The sequence below is a fragment of the Cataglyphis hispanica genome, chromosome 2 (genome assembly GCF_021464435.1).
Source record: "Cataglyphis hispanica isolate Lineage 1 chromosome 2, ULB_Chis1_1.0, whole genome shotgun sequence".
NCBI classification, from domain to species: domain Eukaryota; kingdom Metazoa; phylum Arthropoda; class Insecta; order Hymenoptera; family Formicidae; genus Cataglyphis; species Cataglyphis hispanica.
Genome location: NC_065955.1, coordinates 893,836 through 919,778, shown reverse-complemented (window position 1 = coordinate 919,778; position 25,943 = coordinate 893,836). Strand labels below are relative to the sequence as shown.

Here is a 25,943-nt window from a genome sequence, read left to right as displayed (position 1 = left end):
AGTATATATTATTATTATTGTCCATGGAGCGCCACATACATACATTACACACCGTGACAAACAGACAATTCGACATTTGTGCTTATTGTTTTCAAAGGGCTGATAAGTGAATTGAATCGCAGACAGAGAGACGAACGGTAGACGAAACGATAGACCGAACGAAGGGGAGACCCGTGCACGAACGCAGGATGCGGCCAATGAGCCACGTAACAATTATTTATTGTTGCCAGATTGGATGCGGTGCCGCATCCAGCCGGCCGGACCTATCTGCGTCCAATGAAAATGAATGCATTGGTTAAAATCAGTCATCCCATTTGTCCGCTAAATGATAATTGCATAATGCAGAGCTTCGTCAACTAATAAGATAATTATGCGAGATATACTCGAAGAATTATTGTGCTCTCTCTAATTGATTTACGTGCTAAATATAGAGCATATATGAATCAGTGTTGAGATTATCCCTTTGCACATTATTTATATGGATTTTTTCTTAACAAAAATATGGAAATGCGTCACTCTTTATTTATATCCCAATTTTTCACGATATATCTTCGTAATCAAGCTTTAAATTTGTTCGAATAAAGTCTGATTAAAATTGATTAAAAAATATACAGTTTCAATATTTACTTATTTATATCCTTCAGTTCGCAAAAAGTTTTCTTATTTTCAACTGCAAATTATGCAACAATTATGGGGCATATATAATTTAAAAAAAAATGTGTATATATATATATATATATATTTACATTTATATTCTTCAAATTTAGTTCGCAAAGTTTTTTTATTTTCAACTGCAAATTATGCAAGAATTATGGGACATATATAATTTAAGAAAAATATGTGTGTGTGTATATATGTATATATATATATATATATATATATATATATATATATATATATAATTAATATATATATAATTAATATATATAATTAATACATAAATATATTAATATTATATATTCTTATTATATTATTATATATTATTATATTAATCACACGTACCTGCGTAGGCGTTAAATGTATTAAAGATGCCAGATGCTCCCGTTCGGGTGCACTGAGGTATTTTTGCTGCTTGAATCGCCTTTCGAGCTCGTAAACCTGGGCCTGGGTGAAGAGCACGCGTCTCTTCCGTCTCTGAGCGAGGGGGAACTGCATCGCGCCGACGCCCATGCCGACGCCGACCCCGACGCCGACACCCACCCCCATCCCCGACGACTTGGTCACGTCGCCCATCGACTGACCCACCGAACAGCCGGCCATATTGGTCCCGGCGCCCGCTGCCGCGGCGCCCATCAGTCGCGAGACTGCAAAACATATTGAAGAAATCGGGAATGATACTTTGCGAGTGTTCTTTTGTTTCGTATACGTAAATCACTTTCGTGGCGAAAAATTTTTTAAAGATATGTCAAATTGTTTACGGAGATTCCCGATAACACCAATCATTACCAATGTTGTCATTACCATTGTTTATTTCTCTCTGTCTCTCTGTCTTCCTTCTTCTTTTTTTGTAAATACATGTAAATTAAATATTGTTGATATCTTAATATATTTAGTATTTTTAACGAGGAAAAAAATAACAAATTTCGTTATAATATCTATTGTTTTCTTTTTTTGATCGTGATTATAAATTATATATGAATATGAATTAGATACAAATTTACGTTTGTTATTATATATAAAAACATTTGGTTTATATGAAAATATATTAAAATATAATAACGAATTGATATAATTTTGATATCGTCATCAACGACTTCGATATAAAGTGTAGAATAAATTTGATGATAAATTTGATAAATTTTATGTGCGTTTGTTTATGTGGAAATTAAATTATGTAAACAAGTACAATCGAAAGGTAACTATTGAACTCGTTATTTATTATCAAAAGATGTAATAAAATTATTCTTTTCGTACAAGTAAATTTCTGTTACTTCTCAACCCTAATTGATCATGATATGTAATAATAAAGGAATCATATTCTTGTTAATGCAAAATATTTGCATGAAGTGTACGTAAGAGAAACGTATACAAATTGATAAAAAAATTTCAAAATTATTACACAATGACTTATCATAACTTCGATTATTCGCACTGGATTAATACATCCACATTTTGTCGCAAGTGTTCGCCTAAGCTGAACGATTCTCTCCGAGCTACCGAAAGCTATCCAATGGCTTCGCGCAAGCGAGAGCGGTCGTCTATCCCTTGTCAGTTGGCGAGGAGCTGTCAAAGATGAACCTCGCGCGGACAAAGGGAACGATTTAGGCGCTACGAAATGCTACGTCACCACGGTGCACGGGAGGTCCCGGGATGAAGTCCCGAATTATTATGCCCACGGAGAACGAACCGTATTCTCCGAGCCGTCAGTTAAGCCGAGGGCGAGAAAGAAATACCACTTGAACGCAGGAACAAACACCGTCAAATTTGTTTACCTCCGCTTTTGGCTGGCGCGCCCGTCCGGGAGAAATCCTGGAGCCCAGAAGAGCGTATAAACGAAAGCAATACTATATTATTGCTCGCGAAAAAAAAACCGGTGGACTCTTTTTTTCTGTCGGGATATCCCTCCTCCCCTCTCATTACGCGGATATCCGGTACACGATAGCCTATATTCGATAGCCGATTCGAGCACTCGACGATCACCTCGTCTCTTCCACTGCCCAGTCACGGGATATCTCGTCCTGCATTTAAATTAATCAAAACTGGCTTGCTTATCGTACCAAATTTTATCAGGATGTTTAATCAAATCGCGTAACAAAAAGCTTCTTGAAAATCTTCTGATTTTCCAAATATTTTTGTTCTAAATTCTAGATAAAGAAAATATTTCAAAGATTTTTTAATGTAACATTTTAAAATAAGTATTTTATTGTAAGTATTTTATTTTCTATTGCTTTTCATCTATACGAAGAAAAATCAAAGAGTCAATTTAAGTGCTAGATTTGCAAATAAACTGAAAAAAAAAACTGAACAATTTTCGTAAGATAAATATTTTTCACTTACATAACATTTATTTTTTATCACTAAAAATTATAATAAAGAATATGTATTGTATATTCAATATTTTGTCAAAACATTGAATATATGTATAAAAAGATAGATTTTTAAAACAGAGATAGATTTATAATATATTTTAAACACATAAATTTCATAATTTGGCTCTTATCGGCGGATTGTGCTGATTCGCTATATAAAAACAAAATTATCAAAGAACGAATATTTTTAAAAACTTCTTGAATTACAATAATATTCCACGAGATTCTATGATTTTTCTGAATACAAAATAAATCCTGGAGAACATCAAATTTTCCATGTTTTTTTTTATAGATATAGACATCCCCCTAATTATCCTAAATAAAATTTTCTAACAAATTTGAGCGTGCGAAATGTGATCTCTTAACGATGCAGCAACTTTGAGACCTTTTCTAAAAATCCTTTCCGTCTCTCCTAAAGGATCTTTCCTTATTTACTCATAAATTATTTTATTATAAATCTACATGTGATTCCAGAAGCGTGCGCGAGAAGTCCTTTCCCGTATAGTGTTAAGATGCAATTATTATTTGGCGTTAATGATTAGTGCCGCTAGAAATTTCTCGTAAATCATACCGACGACGTAAATTATCATGTTCTCGCGTGATGCACAAGATCCCTTTTAGGGATCCGCTTGTCAGCGATCACGGAGAACAATGGATACGGATGGACGGGATGTTTCGATTCGTAACTTCTGCCAATACACGAAAGCAGAGATCCCGATGTGAGAGATGGGCGAACAACGCGCGTGCAGGCAACTCGTTAAATAAATTGACGTTTCTCCAACGTCTACCTGACCACCGGCGTCGCGCTCTACCCTCAACGTCGAACGGCCGCATCGTTTCGAAACGTAATTATGTGGCATAGCAATTGGAGGTGGGAGGCGGGGGAAAGCGCCGCACCTCGGCTCTTCAGCTTCCAATTAGGTGACAAAAGCCGAAGATTTCTCGCTCCGAATCACGGACCGGAATTCATGTACCGCCCACAGCGTGAAACGTGTCCAATTTGACGGCATAAGAGCTATCTCGTTTAATTGCGCATAATTAATTTAATTCCACGTGTTAACTTTATAATTATTACATAATTCCGATATATTAGTTAAGCTTAACTCCACTCGTACCTTACGTAAAATCGTCTAGGCATGTTACATGATTTATAATTTGCAATGAAATCCGCAACAGATTCTATTCACGTTATTCCACGTCGTACACAACATATTACAAATTTCATACACACACACACACACAATTTATATGTATATGAAAAAAGTTTAATTAAAATCAATAGAAATTAAAATTCATAATCAAGTTCATAAAATTCAAATAATATCTATAATCTTTTTTTTTTAAATCCTCATGTAATTATCTATTTTATTTCATAAAATATTACTTCTATAATATATCTGTAATACAAAATCCATTTCTATAATCGTGAATTGCTGATTGTGATAAACAAGCTGGATAATAAAGGAATTATATTGATGTTATAATGCAGATAAATTGTGTGCGTAAAATGCGGTTTATAAAAAAAAAACGCAAAAAAAACTTTAATGACACGTACTAAATAACATGACACGTACATGAGATCAGAAGCTTTTAATAGAATGTTATTGAAATGCAAATTACGGACGCGTAACAGTACGTTTGATCGGTACAATGTATCATCGAAAGACGTCAAACTACCAGTAACAATAAAATGCTAGATCTCTCACGGAGACTGGAGAAAATATTGTAATAAAAATTATAATGTTGGTAATCGAACATACATATTAACATATAAAAAAATCACGATATTTTTATTTAATAATATTATATATATATATATATATATATATATATATATATATATATATACTGTATTTTAGAAAGAAGTATTGTAATTATTTAAATATTTTGATGCGCAAAACAAATAATCGTTAAATTGATAATTTTTAATGATACTAGATTACAATTGTTATAGTAATAAATATAACTAATGTTGTTATATTTACAAGTTTAATTTATAGCTCTACAATAAATGTAAAAAAAATGTATTCTTCATGTAATTTATTGCACAATTTTCTCCGTGATTGATTCATGATAAATACATTTATATGACTTTCAATACGCGGATTAATATAAAAATTAATGACTTTTATTAAATCGCGCAAGCATGATTAAAAGTAAACAAAATTAGAAGATTTATTCAATTATAGAATATTTTTTTTAGAAAAGCACTTTTTTGATATTATAGAAATTTCGGTGATTCAATATATCGTCAAGTTATTTTCTAATAAATCTCCATATTACATTTTCCGTTTCTAATCATGGACTTTGTCATTTTATAATTGCACCGTCGAATGAGAATTTGAAAAACGATAAACTTGAGCGAACTGCGGGGAGAGCGATTCGTTTGAGGAGGATTTTTCCCGCGATCCGTATTTATCTTACGAGAAGAAGGGGAGAAGGGAAGGGGAGACAAGAGATAAGTCTCGCGAAATCGAATTCGAGCGGCGATTCCGCGTCTCTCCCGGACCTTTAAACTCGAAAGAGAGAGAGAGGACCGGTCCCGCTTATATTTGTTTAACTAAAATCCTCCGCGCGTCCATCCAAACGGTCCCTCGCGCTTTCTCAAATTCTGGATCGATATATACGTATATGTATATAGGGACGGAGCGAGATCGCCTCCATCCAGAGTGGCGCGTGCGACGGACGAAAATCCACTCGGGACGAGAACGCCTGTTGACACAAGTCCTACGAAAGATGCGGCGCATTGTTGGCGGACGGTGGTATGCGCGTTCCTTTCAGTGTGGACACTGAAACGCGAAACTCCGGCGCGACGACGTTCTGGACATCCAAATGGATGTCTCCCCGAGTGTCAAAGCTTCCACATTTTCTCGCGAAGACGCTCTTACGAGCCGATCCTTTTATCATATTGTCCCATTTAAAGAGTATCGTTGTGACTGCAAATTCGACTGCTCCCCCCATCTCTGTTTCTCTTTACTTTACGGATAATTGAACTTGAAAGGATACTTGTATAGGGCACACACCAGAATCGGTTTAAAATATCTCTTTTCTATCAAAATATGTGTCGGATATTTTATCGAAGAAAATATAGATACGTGTCTATAGATACGACTCGATCTTTCAAGAATAATATATGTACGAGAGGAATCAGTAACAGAGACTAAAGAATGTAACTCGCGCTTATATTAGAATCATATTATTCTGTTTCTTCACTTAAGAGACATATATAATGTTTCAAATTAATATGATAGATATCTTCAAGCCTTACAAATGTACAATAATTTTCCAAAATTAATTACATAATTTTGTTTTTATTTTTGATAATATTTTTCTTTTAATTCTGAAATCAATTATTTTTTTATACATACAATTATTCTTTTCTGTTTAAAGAAACGGCAGATTGAAAATTATGAACGATAATCTCGATAAATGAATACGAATATCAGACAATTGAAAACAAACCGATTCTTTTAGACCTAATCATGTTTCGGGATGCGTTTTGTTCAAATTGGATTTGTCATCGCTGTTAAAATCAAGAAGTTTGAATTTTACGAATGCTCTACATGTAAATTATAATATTTATTTGCTTCTAAAAAAAAAAACATCTATCTCTAAAATATGGATCAAAAAATATATGCTTTAAAAAAAGAATTATATATAATTTCTTTAAAAAGCTACATTATTACAATCTTTCGAGTGGATTAAACTTTTATTTCATGACACGCGTTATAATTTATTCATAACAGATTTGCATGCACATATATCAAGGCTTTCAAGGGATAAAAATAAAATGTAGTCTTCTTCCGTACAGCACTTACGAGACGCTCGTGAACTGAGAGATGCATCTCTCCTTACCAATTAACGAAGGCGCGTTTTTGTCAGCTTTGTAACGCGAAACCGACACTCTCATCGATCCCTAAATGGAGCTAAGATATCCATGATCCTGTCGCTTACAAGCGCCGATAAAAGCGTGACGGACGTGACTCTTAAGAGGCGGAAGGAATAGCCGATGCGAGATAGGTTTTTTATCCGAGAGTACAACATATATATATATATATATATATATATATATATATATATATATATATATATACAATGCGCGCGTTTTCATATTCTTTCTCTCTTTCTCTTCAAAAGAAGCATTGCTTCCGGCATTTCTACACAAAGTGCAAGATATAAGATTAATTCGTTGAATATACATATATCCGATAACGATTTGACTCGCACGCATGATGCCTAAAGATTTCAATCATCAATTTTTCCATCGGCGATTAAATAACAGGTGTAGATCGTTGATGCGATACCGGTTTTCATGCTAACGATCGTCAGACAAAACGCGCGTCTTTGAAGGTACAACACAGTGTTCGTATTCTATGAAACTACGCCGTGTGCCTCTCCGATAAATACAGACCCCTCGAAACTCATTTAACAGGCTGACAGAATGACTGTTTGCATTCGATAACTCGGTAACGTTTAGCGGACAGACTAACTGTCTGTAATCCGTCGAAGCAGCCACTGAATTAATCAATATGTAGACGAGGTACACGAAGGCTTTTTGTGCTCGTCCGACGAACATGTAAATGTACGTGTTTATGTGTATGTGTGTGTGTGTGTGTGTGTGTGTGCAAAATGTACCTCATAAAATATTCCCTCCATTAAAAATCATAAAGCCATTTAAGCGAATAGATGAAGACAAAGTCACATCGAAATTCTTAACTGCAAAAGCTTTTCATGAAAATTTAGTGTACGGTTCGAAGTTAAAAAGCATTGTATACGCGAAAGATAATGTAAATAAATTACTCTGTTACACATGCGGAGTGTCTACATACGTATTATACAAATAAATTTAGTGACAAATATGTAAAGTATTTTTTTTTTAAATATATATATATATATATATATATATATATATATATATATATATATCACTCACATTAATTATATAATATAATTACTTAAAGACACATCACTCTTTAGATAAGAAAAATAATTAAAACTGCATTTGTTTTCTAAATTAAAAAAAAAATCTTTATATCCTATTCGTTTATCCATCGACAAAGTCATTAAAGCGTGTTTAATTTCTTAAAAATATCTCATATCTCATGTCGCGGTTTATTGCGTTACAGCAAATTAATTTTTAATTCGCTTAATCTCAATGCATTGATACTATTTTTTTACCGCTTAATATCCTTTTAATAAAAATATAAATTATTTATTCCTCACACATAAAAATAATCCAAATTTTTGGAATTATGTGAACTGCAGACAAAATGCTGATGTATAAACTTATATCAGATTTGATTTTAAATAGAAGATATGAAGAAGTTAGTCAAATTATTATCATCAGTTTTGTTTCGTTACAAATATCTGCTCTCTCTAATTTGTTTTAAAACATAGTTGTATTTTAATTATCCAGAAAAATTGAATAACTTATGCTTCCCTCGAGTAGATGAAAAATAGAAATTCTATGTTCAACATATAATTGTCATTAAAGAGACATTTTATAAATAATTTTTCTGCAAAAATATATTTCTAAATTGGCTGTAATACGTTGTACATAAAAATTATCAAAACATACTGATATGATATTTCTGTTTTATATCCATAACACATTGAACGTTTCAATAATCATCATTCTCTAATTAATAAAAATTAAACTTATTCATTTTGAGTGATTTGACCCGGTAACTAATTTTGAAGATACTCTTTGAATCTCGAATGAAAATAATCCCTTACGTTTGTTCATTAAAATTGGCGTAGCTACTTTTTTATAATATCAAACAATAATATATTTAAGAAAAAACTTGCAAAGCCATTTTCAATATATAATTTTACATATCGCGTTTTTCGAAAAATGTTAATATTTTTCAGACACATCTTCCGATGCGCGTATCAAATATTTGACAATAACTGTAACTTTCTTGTTAATGAAAATTTTAGAGATTACGTATATATGTATAGATATGATCAATTTTTTCTCGAGAATTTTCTTATATTCTCTATTTGCGTCAGATACGTGATACGACTCAGCATTTTGTTACTTCTCTCACAAGTAAAGAGACAAAGATATTCATTTCTTATTTATGAATCTTTTATATATATATATGGAAATTATCTTATAATTGGACTATTTTCTCGGACATTTTTCAATATATAAAAATCTCTTTATAAATGTAAATTTCTCGAAAAATGTTTCTTATATATAAACCATAATAATTCTTGCAAATCGTTCAGAATAAAGAAAAATCTACTCACTGGCGAAGCGCGGATCGTTGGTAGCCGGTGGCGCCGGTGCGTACCAAGGATGATGATGCGACGACACCGCGTGGGACCGCATGGGGTCCGCTGCCGTAGCCGTGGCGCCAACGCCAGGCCCGGCGTGATGATACGGTGACAATTCCGCGGCGCAGTACTGGTATTGCGATGTAAGCTGCATAGTGGCGTAAGGATTACCCATGGCGCTCATGCCGCCGCCGGCACTACCGCCGCCGCCGGGGACGGCCCCGTTGGCAACGGAGGAAACCGGTCCGGGGGTGCTACCGCCGGGCGTTGAGCCGCCGTGCAACGGCGGGCTGCCGCTGCTCGCGCTCGAGCTACCGGTGTTGCCGCCCACCCGTGCACCACAAGCGTTCCCGTAAGGTGAGGCCTGGGAATGCGTGACAACGCCGACACCGACGGCAGCGGCAGCGGCGGCTAGTTCGAGCTTCCGGTAAGATTCCTCAATCGGCGACAGGATGTCAGTAACGCTGAACGGCGTCGTGTGAGCACCGCCGGCTGTTTGCACGTGGGATGAGTGCTGTTTAGGCGATAGGCTCATCGCCAGATCAATGCCATTGAGATCAGACAGCAGACCAGCCTGCTCCAGTGACTGCTGTTGTTGTTGTTGTTGTTGCTGCTGTTGCTGCTGCTGCTGCTGTTGTTGTTGCTGATGCTGATGATAGGTCGTAGCATTAGCGTTACCACCTTGATTGCCGCCGCCACCGCCACCGCCGCCGCCGCTGCCGCCGCTCATCTCGGCGAGCCCGACGCCGTCGAAGTACTTGAAGCTCGCGCTTCGCGGAATGATGAGGCCGGCGCTAGACGTAACAACGGCGCGACATTACGACGCTCCTAGTTCTTTCTCTCGCGATCGTCAACGTAGTTTCCTCGATTCCTCGACGAGGGATCGATTGAATTCAAATTCTTTTGCGTGAAAATTTAATCTTTGCTTCTCGTGAAATTTTGTAGATAGTCCGTTTGCGCAAACAATTGAGATCACTCAAAATTTGATGATTTATCGTTAGTTAATCACGCAATGATACAACAGTCTCTCATTTCTCGTACGATGGATCTTACGCGAACGCACACAATAAGAACCGTTTTTTTTTTGTTTTCTTTCACCAACACCGGAACCTTTTATCCCCCGAAACTGATACAAAGCTCGCAATTATCCACTGCGATCCAACAATCCTGGTCCCGTGATCCTGATTGCGTTGAAACGCATGCATAGTTTGCGAAAGCAAAAATTTGTACACACAAACACAATTGTTTCACTAAAAGTACTTGATCTACAAAATATCACGGATATTTCTTCTCAGCAAGTTCTATCGAACTTAACATGTTCATCTTCTCTCACTGCGCGTTTTTTTCACATTAATTGATGTATATAATACAGTTTTATTCACGTATTTATCATTATTCGCGTCGTCTCGTTCTGTCTCGGTGCTCTCTTTTCCTAGAAACTGTCCTTGAAAACTGTGAGGTTGACATCGAAAACGAAGAATCGCTTCAACCGCATGATATACAAACAGCGTCACCGAGTAGAAAAATCGATGGCGCAGTCGGCCGGCGGCCGACTCGGATGGCTCCCGAGGTAGATTGTTAAATCTCTCGATACCGTTGGGACAAGAGAGCGTGATCGACGTTGTATCGTTGTTGCCTTTCGAAAATCCTAGTGGCACGCGCGAACGTAGTCGAAAGAGCTGTCGACCTTACACGGCGACCTTACACACACGTGGTCGAGGATAGTGGCCGGCCAGAGCCGGCCGGCGGCCGACTGAAATCACACGGGGGTCTTTGAGTCCTTGGATTCTGCCGATAGAGAGACGATGGTAGATGTACCACTCTACGCTTCGCCTCCACCTTCGTCGAGGATATACTCTCTCCGTAGGAGAAGAGCCTGCTCTATGGATGGATGGATGGATGGATAGCTGGCCGGCTGGCTGGCTGGCTGGCTGGCTGGCTGGGTGGCTGCCTTGCCTGGCTTGGCTGGCTTGGCTGGATGGATGGATGAATGAATGGAGAGGACTTCTGTCGGGTACTCCTGGAGAGGTCCTCACAGCCGCTTAGACCCACTCGACCAGCGCTCGCCCGCTCGCGCTCGCTAGTTCGCTCACTCGCTCGCCCGCCCGGGCACACAGGCCCCGCAGCCTCTCGCGGAGAACCCGTACGACGACACGATGAGTGGAGTGCCCACTACGGAGAAGTGCCTGCTACCAAGAGTCGTGATGAGATGTCCCCTTTTGCGTGTGAGAGAAGGGTTTCCATACGCCGTGGAGAGGCACGGAGAGACCGCGATTCGGGGGAAGTAGATGCTGGGAGAGCCACCGTACGGCCATTGGATGAGCGCCGCCAATCGGATGATGCGTACGCGCTGTCGCTTCGTTCATTGGATCGCATCGGTTACCGCTATGATGCATGATGAAACAAGCCCACCACGTCAGCCGTGATGTCGTTGGTGCCGGTATGGAACGCGTCGGCGCGTATCTACCTATCGGAGTAATCGCGTGGCTGCATCCCCCGAGATCATAGCGGCTGTCAGGAACCACCCATCGGGCGGAGCTGGAAACGAAAGGGCGGGGAAAAATTAATGACGGAAAAATGTTCCTCGTCGGCACCGGCGCCGAAATCCTCGTCGAGGCTCAGCGGCCGACGGTACTTTTCGAATCTGCGTCACGACTGTCACGCATCCGCCACCAAGCATACAAATCCAAATCTCACGTCGCAAATCCCACGAATTTGCAAACATCAAGCTTTTGCTAAGATTCTCGCAAGCTTTTCGAGCGAAAGAGATACTCGCGAGGAGAACTTTTTATCACCCTGTTCTCTTGTGGCTATTATCGGCGAGCGTGGGAATTAGACGTTCAGTGGTGTTGATTCTTCACGTGGGTGATATCTCGGCGAGGTTCGCTCCTGTGTATCCGATAACGATATCGATATCTCTGGTGCATGCTTTAGTGCGATTATTAGAGGCTGTTGTACACAGATCTATTTAACTGCAAAAGCATTATAAGCGCCTTAATGTTGATAAAATTTTTGATAAACGTTTTGCCAACTATGTGATAAATTGTGCTCAATATCTTTATAAATATGCTTTTTTTAATTTGTGTACGCCAGTGTATCCAATTTACCGTAAATCATTGGTTTGATTTCTAAATACGACAGATGTGCATTTATCTGTAAGGGAAAAAGAAATATATATTTTAATAGCATATTTAAAAAGTATAAATATCGCATACCACAAAATAGAAAGCTTTTAATGCTCTTTGCATTTTTTTAAATACAAAAATGTTATTTTTTTAATGTATATGATATTTAAATTATCTGTTCTAGCGTTCAAGTATGTCTCTCTTTTTCCCTAATCGTAAAAATGTCTATAAATATAGATATGTTTTGGTAGAGACAAAATAATTTTAGTTTCAGATTTATAACACTAAAACTATCAGCTTTGATAGTTATTTTAATTGTTCAATATTCGTATCTTTCAGCATATACATATATGTATATAAATATGTGTGGGTGTGTGTGTGCGTATATACATATATATAATAAATTACAAATTAATATTAATCATATAAAAATTGTGAAAACAATATATTTTTCATAAAAAGTTATATTGTAATATATTATTTTTATTAGCTTCTTTTATATATTTGTTACAAGTTTATATAAAAGTACAAATATATATTTGTTACTAGTTTATATAAGAGTACAAATATATATAAATATTGTTTTCACATCATAGATAATTTTTTCTTATAATTTATCCACGTATATATAAACGTATTTATAATCTCGAGAAATTTATTTATTAATTTATCATACTATTTTAAATCCATCTTTTTCTCTTTTTCTCTCTTTCTCTCTTTCTCTCTCTCTCTTCCTCTATTCCTCTCTCTCTCTTATAACAAATATTTGTATAAGATAGAATTTTTTTGTCACATTACAGCAAAATTGTAAATTAAAATAAAATTTTGTAGAAACGTTGTTGAAATTCCAGCGAGTTGCAACAATATATTATAGTAACATATCGAAAGCATTGCAAAAATATTACATTACGATAATTGAGAAATGTGATTTAATTGTACTACTTGTATATTAAATTTTTTACGCGTTAGTGAAACAATAAAAAATAAGAACATGTATTTAATTAATTGTATGTCTATCTTTCTTTTATTTGTAAATTGAAATTATGTTTAAAAACTTATAAATCTATCATCAAAATATAAAAAATTGCAAACAATTTTGTCATTTAATTTTTTTTTTTTGAAAAAAAGAAAGAGAGAGAAAAAGCTATTTTATATGTTTTAATTTAAAATATATGCAATTGTACATAAAATACGCACACAAAACGTTCGATAAATTGAAAATTATTATTCTTATGCAATTATTTTTACTGAATTTATTTATATGAAGTGAAACATTATATATGAAGAGAATAAATTTTTGATTGTCTCCAAAAATATTGTCTAAAAAAAATATTGTTAAGGATAAAATTATAAAGTATGAAAAAAAATATACGATAAAAGATTTTATTGATTATTCAAAATTATTGGGTTTTTTTCTCAATTTTGATATAACCAATGTTTTATTAAATAGTCAAATGTATATTTATATTCTACATATAAACTGTCTCAACTCAGACATTATGCATATTGTCTGATTATCGAATATATATTTTTCCTTAACAAAAATCACATTGCATAGTTTTTTTCATTCTATGTTTTATATTAATAAATGTTTTAGTATACATAAATCATAAACTCAAAATAAAGATTTTATTATAATAAAAGAAATTTATATAACTTTTATCTTTTAAATATGGCATATAAATTTTTTTTTTCCATTATTACCAACAATTGTTCATTATTTATAAACAAAAATGCATCACGAAAAAAAGATTGCCAAAATTTGTTTTACAAATTTATACTATTAATACTATTTTATTAAAACTATTTTCTTAATAGTTTTTAAAAAATTATTAATCTTTAACGTTATATTAAGTTTCATTAAATTTTTAATGTCTGTGGTAAGTGTTTGTACTCGTATTCTGTAATATTTGTAAATAAATAAAAATTTACAAAAAAAAAAAATTATTTTGATCATATCACTTATCTTCTTTCCATCTTGTCCCTATAAGATATTTTATTTTTGAACTATATTTTATTATTTTATTTTAATATATTTTTTATTTTATTTATTTACAATAACGCGCGATCTAATATCTACCTTTAAGATTATTAGTTTAATTAAAATGAGAAAAGACAAGTAAAATATTTCTGAATCAATAAATATAAAAATAGGAATCTTTTAAAGATTATATGAAATTAAAATTTATCAATATTGTCTCTTGTCCTCTTCAGATTTTCATATAATAGCATATTTTATCTTTATTTTTTATTTAAAATTCTAAATATTCTAAATATTCTAAATATTCGTTTTATATCATAAGATACAGAGTATATATCATTTTTATTTCATGAAGAATTAACAATTACCTATCTAATATGAACATCTAATAATGTGACAGCCCCTTTGAAACCCGCATACGTTACATATGTGATCATGACATTGATTTCTTTGTGTAATAAATATTACATTGCCAAGCAAGCTTTGTTGGAAGCCTCTCTTTATGACTTTCATAGACAAACTTATATATATAAATAATGTTGATATATATAAGAATCAAAATAGATTCTTAATTAATATTTAATACATAAAGGATATTATATACTCTGCTACTGTAACATTCGTGTGTGTGTGTGTGTGTTATCATTCTCTTATATTATAGACGCGCGATGCAAAAATTTGCCTATTACCTTATTGCAGTAGAATGACAACTCTCGATAACATTAGGGATCCTGAGATTGAGAGAGAGAAAAATTCTTAGAAATTGACGAACATCCTAGCGTGTGTATCGCTAATCGCCGTGTTTGGTACAAACATAGATATGAAACTGTAGAGTTTCTCAAGTCAAAATTAAGACTATAAACTTATAGACTTTCGTATATACTGCTAACTTCAATGCTAAAGATATATGTATGTCTGTTCTTAGACCATATTTCAAAATAATATACGTGCTGCCATCTGACTATGAAACGGTGGAATTATCCTCTTCCTTTTTTTTTTATTTATCGTGTTCTTTTTAGCTGAATTAGAATGGAATAAAGGAGATAGATGTATATTTTGAAGTTTGAATGAAAGAAAGGACAAATGAGAAAGTACATTCAACTAAAAAAATATGTTAAATATAAAACGTAAATGTAAAATGTAAAATATGTTAAATGTAAAAACAAACCTAGTATTATTGTTTGAGCCGGGTTTTTTTTTTTTGCGCATATGCGGTGAAGTGACAGTTAAAACAATGATGTGTAAATAAAAGGTGTTATAGGCGCAAAAATCTTGGCAGACCTGGACAATAAAAACAGGTTATATATATATATATATATATATATATATATATATATATATAAAGTTAATAGAAAGTATGTTATATTTATTAAATAATGGATTCGAAAATAAAAATAAATATTCAATACTATGACAGATTTTTTTATTATTATTAGAAATTTTTGGGCAGGCGATTAATGACACTCCTTTTTACTTAACTAAGCACTTTACTGATACCGTGTTTGTTGCGCATGCGTGAAAAATCCGGCCTGACAATTTGCCGGCGCGAGATATTTTTTCTCACTGATCAAAAAATATGCACTACAAATATGAACTGACATGCATTAATAATTATAGTAATCTTAATAGTTGCTTTTCATTTACAAAATTCAGTTAATTCTCACTTGTGACATCATAATTCAATTGAATGCATGTTCCTTTTTGCTACTGGCAAGTGAGATTCAACGTGAGTTTTTAACCACAATCGAGACCGTGTGCTTTAGGGAATTTAATAGACTCACATTAAAAATGAGATTATGAACCTGTATTGTTATGCGACAGTTTTGTCATCAAAATAACAATTTTGTCACCAATATCAAAATAAGCAGGTTATTACAAAATAACATATTTAATGACGTCATTAGCTGCGTATAAAATATTGACATAACTGATAAGAGTGATTCAATATCATTTGAATAAAAATGGAAAGCAAATTGATAAGTATGCAACTGCTATAATCGGGGAACACGCTTATGCGCTAAAAGTGTCATCCAACCTTTGTTCTTTATTGAAAGTTGAACAAGAACAGAGCACACTTATAACATTAAAAGCATGCTTTCCGAATACACATAAAAGATTAAATATTTATAGCTGATAAGTATACAAAAAATCTTATCTGTCCTTATCGTTTGTTGCATTAAAATTCTTATCAGTTCTTATTGTGATTGTTCATTGCATTAAATAAATAACTTATGCAACGTTTCTGTATTCTGTTTTCTTTATTCTTGAATGTTCTTTGATGTCAGAAAGGAAACACATTCTTCACATTCAACATGTCAAAACAAGCACATATTCTGCATGGGAAAGGAGAATTGATACTAGAACTTGATTTCTCAGTGGGACAATTATTATTAAAACAACTCACAATACATGATACTCGTGTGGCACAAGTAAGTATATATATATATATATATATATATATATATATTTGCATTAATTTGATATATATACAAATTATATTTATATATTTCTGTGGATTATATATATATAATATTTATAAATCAATGTTGTTATAGATCTAACAATCTTGTTGCATATAATTTTTCTCACTATATCAATGGTAAATATGTTTTGCAGATAGATGCTCATACAGGCAAGGAACAAACGTTCAAATATATTTTAGATACAAGCCGAAAATTAGCAATCTACCTTCAAAAAGAAGGACTGAAAGTAAATGATGCTGTAGCTGTATGTAGTGAAAACAATCTGGAATTCTGTATTCCAGTATGTGCTACATTTTATCTGGGTGCTATTGTCTGTCCATTAAACCCATTATATTCCACAGGAGAATTAAAACATGCACTTACTATTACGAAACCAAAGTATATTTTTATTTCTACGATAGCACTTAATAACATGATAAGTATATTCAAAGAGTTACATTGGTCACCAAGAATATTACTGTTAAATGATTATGGTAACATTGACGTATCATGGATGAGCATATGTGAAGCAGTATCAAGTGTCTCTGATGACAATATAGATAAGTTTCAAGCTGTTCCTGTTGATGTAAATAATCATGTAACAGCAATTTTATGCTCGAGTGGAACCACAGGATTACCAAAAGGCGTTATGTGGACAGACAAAAATATTACTACAATCATACGCATGTATATTACCAACCCACTTGTTGCAAATGTTATGTCCTTGGTAGTGCTTCCATTTTTCCATGCATATTCGTTTGCCTTGTTGGTGATAAGATTGGTAAGTGGAAACAGTGGTGTAGTGTTTTCACGCTTTGAAGAAAAATTATTTCTACAATCAATAGAAAAGTATAAAATTGAATATTTAGCAGTAGTACCATCAATTATGGTATTCCTAGCTAAACATCCACTTGTGGATAAATATGATTTATCTTCTATTAAACAAATATGGTAAGCATATTAAAATTTTGAAAGCAAACTGTCATTAAAATAATACAATAAATAGAAATAAAGAATTAAAAACTAAATAAGAGAAAAGATGAATATAATACAATCAATTTCTGAAGAATGCTATGCAAATGAAAAACTTTCTCGTCTCCTTAAATTTTTCAACTATTGAGATTTTGTTTTCCAAAAAATAAGTTTGAGAGAAGGTTCTAAAAATTTGAATAAAGAAAAAATTATATAAATATTTTTCAATAATTGTGAAATTAATAATCCAGTACTTGATGCTAAATAAAATTTTGCCTTAACAATTTAATTCTATTTTTTTTTTTTGTATATACAAAAATAATGTAAATTTATATAAATGGAAAATCTTTAAATTTTATTTATCTTTGTTCATGGAAGTTTTTTTACATTTTATATAGAAATCTCATGAAATTGTCATTGAAATAATCAGAGATACATGTATCTCTGATCTAATTGTACATGTTTATTCTATGTTCCATTCTACATCCCATATTTCATTCAAAATTTTCTATAAATTTTATAATTGTTGAAATACTTATTTAGGTGTGGAGCTGCTCCATTGTCACAGCAAATTCAGAGAGCTGTTGCCAAGCGATTAAATATATCTCAAATTACACAGGGCTATGGTTTAACAGAAACTACTTTAGCTGTACTATACTTTCCAGATAATACAGCAGCAAAATTTGGTAGCGTCGGCATGTTAGGTCCAGGTGTATCAGGTAATATTTCCCAATTATAAAAATATAATACAATGTGTTACTATTTGAAATATAATCAATATTAATATTTAATAATCATTTATATATTGTTTTTGAGTGTTGTATTTCTTTACAGTTGAGCACATTTTATTTTTATTCACTACTGATTTACAATCCATTATTATATTATGAAATAGTATCATATAATGTTCACGTTTTCCAAATATTGAATTTGTTTATATTTTTCATTTGTTTTTTTCAACAATTTTTGATGTTTATAAATAATTGATAAATATTAAAAGAATGTATCTTTTTCATCAATATAAAATACACTAGTGATGTGTATTTATGATATTCTTTCAGCAAAGATAATACCACTTGGAGAATTTGAGACAGATGAAACTTTGGGACCGAATTGTGAAGGAGAGTTATGTTTTAAGGGAGATCTAATAATGAAAGGCTACTATAATGACAAAAAATCCACTAGTATGACAATTGATAAAGATGGTTGGTTACATACAGGAGATGTGGGATACTACGACGAAGAAGGATATTTTTATATCGTCGATCGTGTAAAAGAACTTATTAAATATAAAGGCTATCAGGTTCCACCAGCTGAACTCGAAGCGATTTTGTTGACTTATTCTGGCATAAAAGACGCAGCTGTAATTGGCATTCCAAATGAAGAAACTGGAGAATTACCAATAGCATTTGTTGTCAAACAAAAAGGTTTCGATATACGTGAGGAAGATATAATCCAATATGTGAATGGTAAGAATATCCAGGATATCTTTGTTTACTATATCTGATAATTTATCATAACTAATAATGGAATTAATATGTAGCATGCTTATTAATTTAGAAGAAATGTTTATTGAACTTTTATTAATTCATGAAGAATCATTACCGCGATATACTGGAAATTTCGCGCATGTAAATTTTATACACATTTATGTATTTATATATGTGTGTGTGTGTGTGTGTGTGTGTGCGTGTGCGTGTGTGTGTGTGTTATGTATGTATATCTTTTTCAGAACGCGTATCAAATCCTAAGCGACTTAGAGGCGGCATAAAATTTGTGGATAGTATTCCAAAAACTCCATCTGGTAAAATATTACGTCGAGTATTGCGCAATATGATATTAAAATCAAAAATATAAATTTGTTAAATATCAATTTTATTATAATTTTTATTATTTTTTATAATATTATAATTATAATATTATAAATTATATTATAATAATAGTATGTAATAATAATAGTATATAATATCACTTCCTTATTATTATATAATAATAATAATAATAATAATAATAATATATCACTTCCTTTCTTATAATGAGTAACTAATTATATAGTATAAGTATATATGATAATGAGATTTATTTATTTATTACCAAGTATTTAAAATTTAAATCATAATGCAAAACTGATTCTGAGTAAAACATCAGACAAACGTTATTATTATGTATATTGACTTTCTTACAAATTTATTTTCTACATGTCCACGATTTAAAATACTCAAAAGTTAATTAAAAAAATTGTTTTTTTTCTGTACATGCTTTTGAAAAACTAATACTTTTCAATTTTCAATATTATATAAATTTTATATAATATTAAGCCAATTTTGAACTTTTGCAAAATATTTGCACATTTTGTAGACATTCTAGTATCTTATTTTATATTTTATCTTGTATATTATCGAATATTTTATATTTATCAAAAAATAAATAATTATTTTTATTTTACATAACTTTATTACAATTAAATAGAAATATGTATCTGTGCAGCAAATAATGTGTGTTCTGATACAATAGTATGAGTTATTGCATACAAATTAGCTAATATTGGAAAACCAGTTATAATTTTTTACTCTTATACTATATATACATTGCGCAACTTTATTTAAAATGGACTTACAAAAATATCAGAGTTCCAGATTGAATATAATGCACAAATACCTAATATTATTTTTTTCAAGCTTGTTGCTATATAATTCTATGATTAAAAAAAATTAAGTTTTATATTTAAGAATTTCTACAATAACAATGTAACAAATATAATATAGAATAAAAAAATGGTTTTGATCAGAAAACAGTGAAAACCTAAGATATAATAATAATGTTATTCAAACTAAAAAAATATTTGTATATTGAATTAATTTTAATAAGTGGCAATGTGTGAAACAATAAATAAAAAATTTAAGTGTTGACCTCTTATTAAGTTTTGATGTCTCTATTGGTGATTTTATTTAAAAATATAAAATTAAAAAAAGATTTATATTTGGCAATGATAAATCATTTTATACATATAACATTTTTCATATTTTTCCTTTTTAATTAAAGCAATATCCTTTATTGTGTAATAGAAAATAATAAGTAATCTGTTAAGAGTCGAAATTGATAAAGTGAAATTGATTCTCAGTACACAAAGTTTCTGAATAATTGCAAGAAAAAAGTTACAATATTATAATCAAGGTAAATTCGATCTTATAATTGGGAAACATTATTTCTCTCATACAATCTTAATCGAGGCACTGTATGTATGTTACTCTAAAAGAGACTATTTTATATATAAATACAAAATTATGCACTCTCTATTATGTATATTATATATACAGAAAAGAAAAACAGAAAGTTTAGAAGTTACAGGAAAATCGGAATTGAATCTATTACGAAATTTACATGTTCTTATCTGATGTATTTTTAGAATGTCTATGAATATCAATTGACTAAAATAAATTATTTCGATATGAAAAATGTAAGAAGAATTATTCCAACATTATACAAATTATACTCTTTCTTTGATACTGTTTATTTTTCAAGTATTGAAAAAAATAAAAATAAATATTTTATAAACTATATTGTGTGTATAATTCATGTATTAAATTATTATAATTATATATTTTAAAAGCAATAGATGCTATTTAATCGCGGTTTCTTTAGCTGTATAACGTCAATCTAGAAATAGAGACATTATCAAATAGAGACAAATCTAGAAATAAAGACATTACAATCTAATTAATTTTCAGTATGCATTAGGGGGGTTTTGCATTATGGTCCAAAATTATAAGAAAAAATTACAATTTTTTGTCATATTGCAGAAACCATCCTTTCTTAACGAGAATATCGACATTTACAAAAAATATTGATATTTATAATTATTCATCTTTAATATTATATTTTTTAAGCTAAAATTCAAATAGAAAATTTATGAAAATCCAAAAAATTTTACTAACTACAAAATATTTTCTAATCTTTTTTTTTAAGCTTCATTCGTCATAGAAATTCTTTATCTTTAATTGCCAAATTATTCGAAAATGTCAAAATAAAAAAAAATTTTATTAATAAGTTTCATGAAGAGATCTATTTTAAACGTCTGCAGTAAGAACGTCCAACGACTTTAGGATATTCTATTAAATTAATGTAAATTAGAAAAAGTTAACAAAAACTATAATTTAACAATAATATTAATTTGCTCTTCTGTATGTAATTTTATATTAAAAAAAAAAAAAAAAACAAATAAAATCAGTCATGCAAATAAATCAGCATTATATGAATTTATCACTGTTTCTTAAAACTCTTGAGAATTGGATAAATGTTGTCAAAGGCTTCATAAATTTCCTTGCGAATTTTTGCACCTGTGGCAGAACATATAAACGTATAAACATATATAATAAGTATTCAAGTACAAACATGTTTAGATAGATATGTTTTAATATTGGAAATTTTTAGATTACAGATTTGCCATAATTTGAAAACGTCCAGTATTAACTTTTTTCTTATATAAATATTGCAATTATAACAGTTAAAATTTTGGAAATATTAATATTTAATATTTGTATTTTAAAAATAACAATGTTATAATTCAATTTTCAATATAAGTCTAGGTTAAAAGTTTGAAAATTATATAAAAATTATAATTTTGATATATTATCTAAATAACATGTCTTATGACACACTTTTTTATAAGTCTTATTTAAAAAATTATTATAATATCTTAGGATATTTGAATATATGTGCTTACCTGTTAATACCACTTTCCCTGAAACGAATATAAGCAATACGATTCGAGGCTTAACCATCCTGTATATCAATCCTGGAAATAGCTCTGGTTCATATGACGAGAACTGTCCATGAGAAAGCACTAAACCTTCTAATCTAATTGGAAATTTAACATCACAGCTGCCAACCATGTTTTGAATCTTAAAATCTAGGAACTTTGCCTATAAATTTACAATTTGAACAATTTAAATAATCATGTTTATAATAATAAAGAAGATTATTATAGTTATTAATTATCGATAAATTGTAATACTATTAAAAAAGAAATGTGTTAAAAGACTAATCGATCTCGCATTATGTTTTTGATGAAGAGGCAATACTTACAGGAAAACCTAATTTTTGGATAATTCTCGCATATTTTCTCGCAGCGAGGCGCGAATCTCCCTCGCTTTTGGCCCCAGTGCAAACCATTTTGCCACTACTGAATATTAATGCAGTCGTCCTTGGTTCTCTTATTCGCATGATAACAGCCGCAAACCTTTTGGGATTGTATTCAGCATTTCTAGCATGAAGCGCTATTTTCTTCAAATCAAGCTTGCAATTTAAGTTGACAGTAGACACGATATTCCTACAATAAAGCAAAATACATGATACATTATATACAAATGTAAAAAAAAAATAAATAAAAAAAATGTTATATCGATTTTTTTTTTAAATTTACTGTAATTGTGGTAATATTCCAGGATCTGCAGAAGCTGGTGTCATTGGTGTCATTGGTCCTGGGGTTGCAGGACCAATTGATGGCGGTGCTATCTGATTACTTTGTGGTACTATCGGAGACATCATATTTTGCTAAGAAATAAAAGAGATAGTATTAAAATAATAAAATAGAATAAAAAATAAATGAATGAAAAATGTAATTATCCTTTTTAAAATATTATACTTTTCTTTTTTTAACAGTTAATATTCTTCAAATTCTTTTTCATTATTGCTGTGTATTTTTCAATCGTAATTAATATATTTCAATATTTACAATATAAACAAATAAATTTAAAATTAAACATTTTTATTAAAGTAAATATAGAATCAACATAAAATCGATAAAGCAAAAATTAAATTTACTAAAGTTTATCATTCGCTATAATACAAAAATTTAACTTACAATTATTAAAATTATACTTTTTATTAAATTTTATACTTTTATACTTTTTATTAAATTTAATTTCAATTAATATTAATTTAAAACTATCAAAGTTGCAACATTAAAAGTCTTTTGAAAAAGAAATACACAAAATGCATTTATAAAGAAAAGATATTTGTAATATTGTTATCTAAACTCATATTTTTACTAATAATATTTCGATATTAAATTACCGGTGTTTGCGGCTGCATAAGACTTTGCGGCGTCGCAAATGTCGGAGTTGGAGCATATGTGTGCATATTCTTTTGCGGTGTTGTTATCATTAACATGCCGCTTTGCATATTAGGACTCATTGAGTGCAATTGCTGCAGTTGCTGATACTGTTGCGACTGTTGCTGCTGTATGGCATTTGGTAAAATTTGTTGATCCTCCTCTGGTTGATGCAGAGGCGTACCAATACTAGGTATGCTAAAACCAGGACTAGGAAGCATCTGATCCATTCTGATTGCTTAATAAAGATATTTGTACATGCAACTAATCCTATCTCTGGTGATTTTATTCAAATATACAACAAAGTTATAGAGGTTATAGTTGCATTTCTATGAAATATTTGACATTTCACTTTAACCAGCAGCAACTGTATTCCAACCTGAAACATTGTCAACTGTTAACTTTCAAAACCTCCTTAGTTTTTACTAAAAACACTTTATAATTTAAAAAAAAATTGTACACCACATTTTAGTATCATCTAATTTTATTTTAAATGAAAAAGATCTGGTTTGAATTATTTCATCATACTGTAAGATATTAATTGTTCAAAACTCACTTTGTTGCAAAGTTTGCTTCAAAGTTTATTTAATATATAAATTTTATGCCGATTAGTTTTCGTGCTTATCTTCATTAATTGACGATACTGCTTGCGACGATTATCCGTGTTAAGTACCAAATAGTTATTGTCTTTAACAGAAAAAAATATTTTTATTCTTACATATGTGAACTTTGTGTTCTTTAATAAATTAAAAAATAGGTTATTAATTTTCATTTATTTAAAAAATATTATTTTGTTGTGTTTGTTTACAACCGTCACTATAACTTCGAGAGAATAGGAGCCAAGAGTGGCCACTGAGTCTTTTTTTGTAAGTCGTCGTAAAAGATCGTTTAGCAACACCTCTTCATTTATTTTTCGATTCATTTATTTATCGACAGAGAAAACCGCTTAGTAGCAATCAAATGTAATTGGTTCTTACTTTTAGAATTAACAAATTACTGTCGCGTATTAACAAGACGATAATTGAGTGCTTTATTTACCGAATGCACATTAGTAGAATCACAGTTTGATAAGTGTCCATTGGTCAATGGAAAAAGACTGGAATGTTTGTTCTGATTGCTTGAATCAAACAATTCTATCATTCTATCTAGCATTCTAGCCCTCCTAAAAAATAGAAATAATATATATAAATTTTAATTTTTGTTAATCTTTAATTAGGTCGTTATTATAACTTTAGTACCTTCAGAAATACAAGTAATATTTCCATTTTTATCCATGATGATATTCCCTGCTGCATCTCTTTGAATTATTGCTGTTTCGGTTTCTATGATTTTAATTTATTTGTTTTCAGCTAATTTGAATATGAATTTTATAATTTATTATTAACAATATAACTTTATAAATAATGTGAGTTTTAGATAAAGAGGTTTTTAGGATTTTAGGTAGAAAACTAATTTTTACAAAGACACAAAACTATTCAAATTTAATAAAAGTTGATAATATTACAGTTTGATTTTCTCAATCTGATAAATATAATTTTAGGGTATATAATTTAATTTTAAAAGAATTATTGATTACTTTAATGTAGTAGGTTATTACTTTAATAGGTTATTTTAATAATGTTGATTACTTTAATACTCTTTTTCTTTCTTTTTTTAATATTTAACAATTTATTTTAATATAATATATTTTATAGGATTATCGGTTTTATTAACTTTTATAACTCCCGCTCTTATTAAACTTGTCCGATTCTTGCACTGCCTGCCCTTGCTTAAGACCCAGTGCAGCGAGTACAATGAACTGTTGCACTGAATTTTGTTGCACTGCAATAGAAAACAGATTTGAGTCATATAGCACCGCAATAAAGAACGCTCCAGTGCTACTAGTGCAGAAAGTTGAGCAATAAAAAAAACAAACCTATAATCGTACATAATAAAAAATGTTGAAAAACGTAATTGCAATATTTTTGATCTGTTATTGAT

The 25,943-nt window shown here is 31.1% G+C and overlaps 3 protein-coding genes across 8 annotated transcripts in view; 1 reads left to right on the top strand and 2 right to left on the bottom strand.

The window, feature by feature from the left end:
- The window catches only part of LOC126857806 (homeobox protein Nkx-2.4-like), a 44,830-nt gene extending 29,586 nt beyond the window's left edge, over positions 1 to 15,244 (bottom strand). The window contains exons 1-3 of one of the 2 annotated variants that reach the window (XM_050607557.1): positions 15,107 to 15,244; positions 9,285 to 12,464; positions 1,003 to 1,304 (exon numbers count right to left, since the gene is read on the bottom strand). In XM_050607557.1, coding sequence (XP_050463514.1) covers positions 1,003 to 1,304; positions 9,285 to 10,041 — 1,059 coding nt within the window. In that variant the 5' untranslated portion in view covers positions 10,042 to 12,464; positions 15,107 to 15,244. The remainder of the gene's footprint in view (positions 1 to 1,002; positions 1,305 to 9,284; positions 12,465 to 15,106) is intronic. The other variant, XM_050607566.1, reaches the window with a different exon arrangement.
- A 715-nt stretch (positions 15,245 to 15,959) lies between these two features.
- On the top strand, positions 15,960 to 19,877 carry LOC126857738 (uncharacterized). 3 transcript variants are annotated; one of them, XM_050607459.1, is made up of 6 exons: positions 15,960 to 16,143; positions 16,703 to 16,846; positions 17,034 to 17,830; positions 18,395 to 18,570; positions 18,913 to 19,320; positions 19,584 to 19,877. In XM_050607459.1, the coding sequence occupies exons 1-6, from the start codon at positions 16,105 to 16,107 to the stop codon at positions 19,706 to 19,708; spliced, it is 1,689 nt and encodes a 562-aa protein (XP_050463416.1). In that variant the 5' UTR covers positions 15,960 to 16,104; the 3' UTR covers positions 19,709 to 19,877. The 3 variants fall into 3 exon arrangements, with proteins under 3 accessions (XP_050463416.1, XP_050463423.1, XP_050463429.1); XM_050607466.1 differs by having other exon boundaries at positions 15,972 to 16,285; XM_050607472.1 differs by lacking the exon at positions 15,960 to 16,143 and adding an exon at positions 16,301 to 16,397.
- A 10-nt stretch (positions 19,878 to 19,887) lies between these two features.
- On the bottom strand, positions 19,888 to 25,762 carry LOC126857818 (TATA-box-binding protein). 3 transcript variants are annotated; one of them, XM_050607606.1, is made up of 9 exons: positions 25,677 to 25,762; positions 25,202 to 25,285; positions 25,002 to 25,125; positions 24,520 to 24,650; positions 23,927 to 24,342; positions 23,274 to 23,404; positions 22,937 to 23,180; positions 22,575 to 22,773; positions 19,888 to 22,188 (listed from the first exon to the last, which is right to left on the bottom strand). In XM_050607606.1, exons 5-9 carry the CDS (start codon positions 24,191 to 24,193, stop codon positions 22,112 to 22,114), a joined length of 918 nt encoding a protein of 305 aa, XP_050463563.1. In that variant the 5' UTR covers positions 24,194 to 24,342; positions 24,520 to 24,650; positions 25,002 to 25,125; positions 25,202 to 25,285; positions 25,677 to 25,762; the 3' UTR covers positions 19,888 to 22,111. The 3 variants fall into 3 exon arrangements, with proteins under 3 accessions (XP_050463563.1, XP_050463581.1, XP_050463571.1); XM_050607624.1 differs by lacking the exons at positions 25,002 to 25,125; positions 25,202 to 25,285; positions 25,677 to 25,762 and adding an exon at positions 24,941 to 24,974; XM_050607614.1 differs by lacking the exons at positions 25,002 to 25,125; positions 25,202 to 25,285; positions 25,677 to 25,762 and adding an exon at positions 24,775 to 24,886.
- Positions 25,763 to 25,943: the final 181 nt, after the last annotated feature.

Bases quoted from the DNA above. Each gene is read 5' to 3' on its own strand.
- LOC126857738 (XM_050607459.1), top strand. From the start codon at position 16,105: ATGCATGTTCCTTTTTGCTACTGGCAAGTGAGATTCAAC. The intron at 16,847-17,033 runs GTAAGTATATAT...TATGTTTTGCAG, and splicing joins ATGATACTCGTGTGGCACAA to ATAGATGCTCATACAGGCAA. The intron at 19,321-19,583 runs GTAAGAATATCC...TATCTTTTTCAG, and splicing joins TATAATCCAATATGTGAATG to AACGCGTATCAAATCCTAAG.
- LOC126857818 (XM_050607606.1), bottom strand. From the start codon at position 24,193: ATGGATCAGATGCTTCCTAGTCCTGGTTTTAGCATACCTAGTATTGGT. The intron at 23,405-23,926 runs GTAATTTAATAT...TTTATTTCTTAG, and splicing joins TTATGCAGCCGCAAACACCG to CAAAATATGATGTCTCCGAT. The intron at 22,774-22,936 runs GTAAGTATTGCC...GTAAATTTATAG, and splicing joins TCCAAAAATTAGGTTTTCCT to GCAAAGTTCCTAGATTTTAA.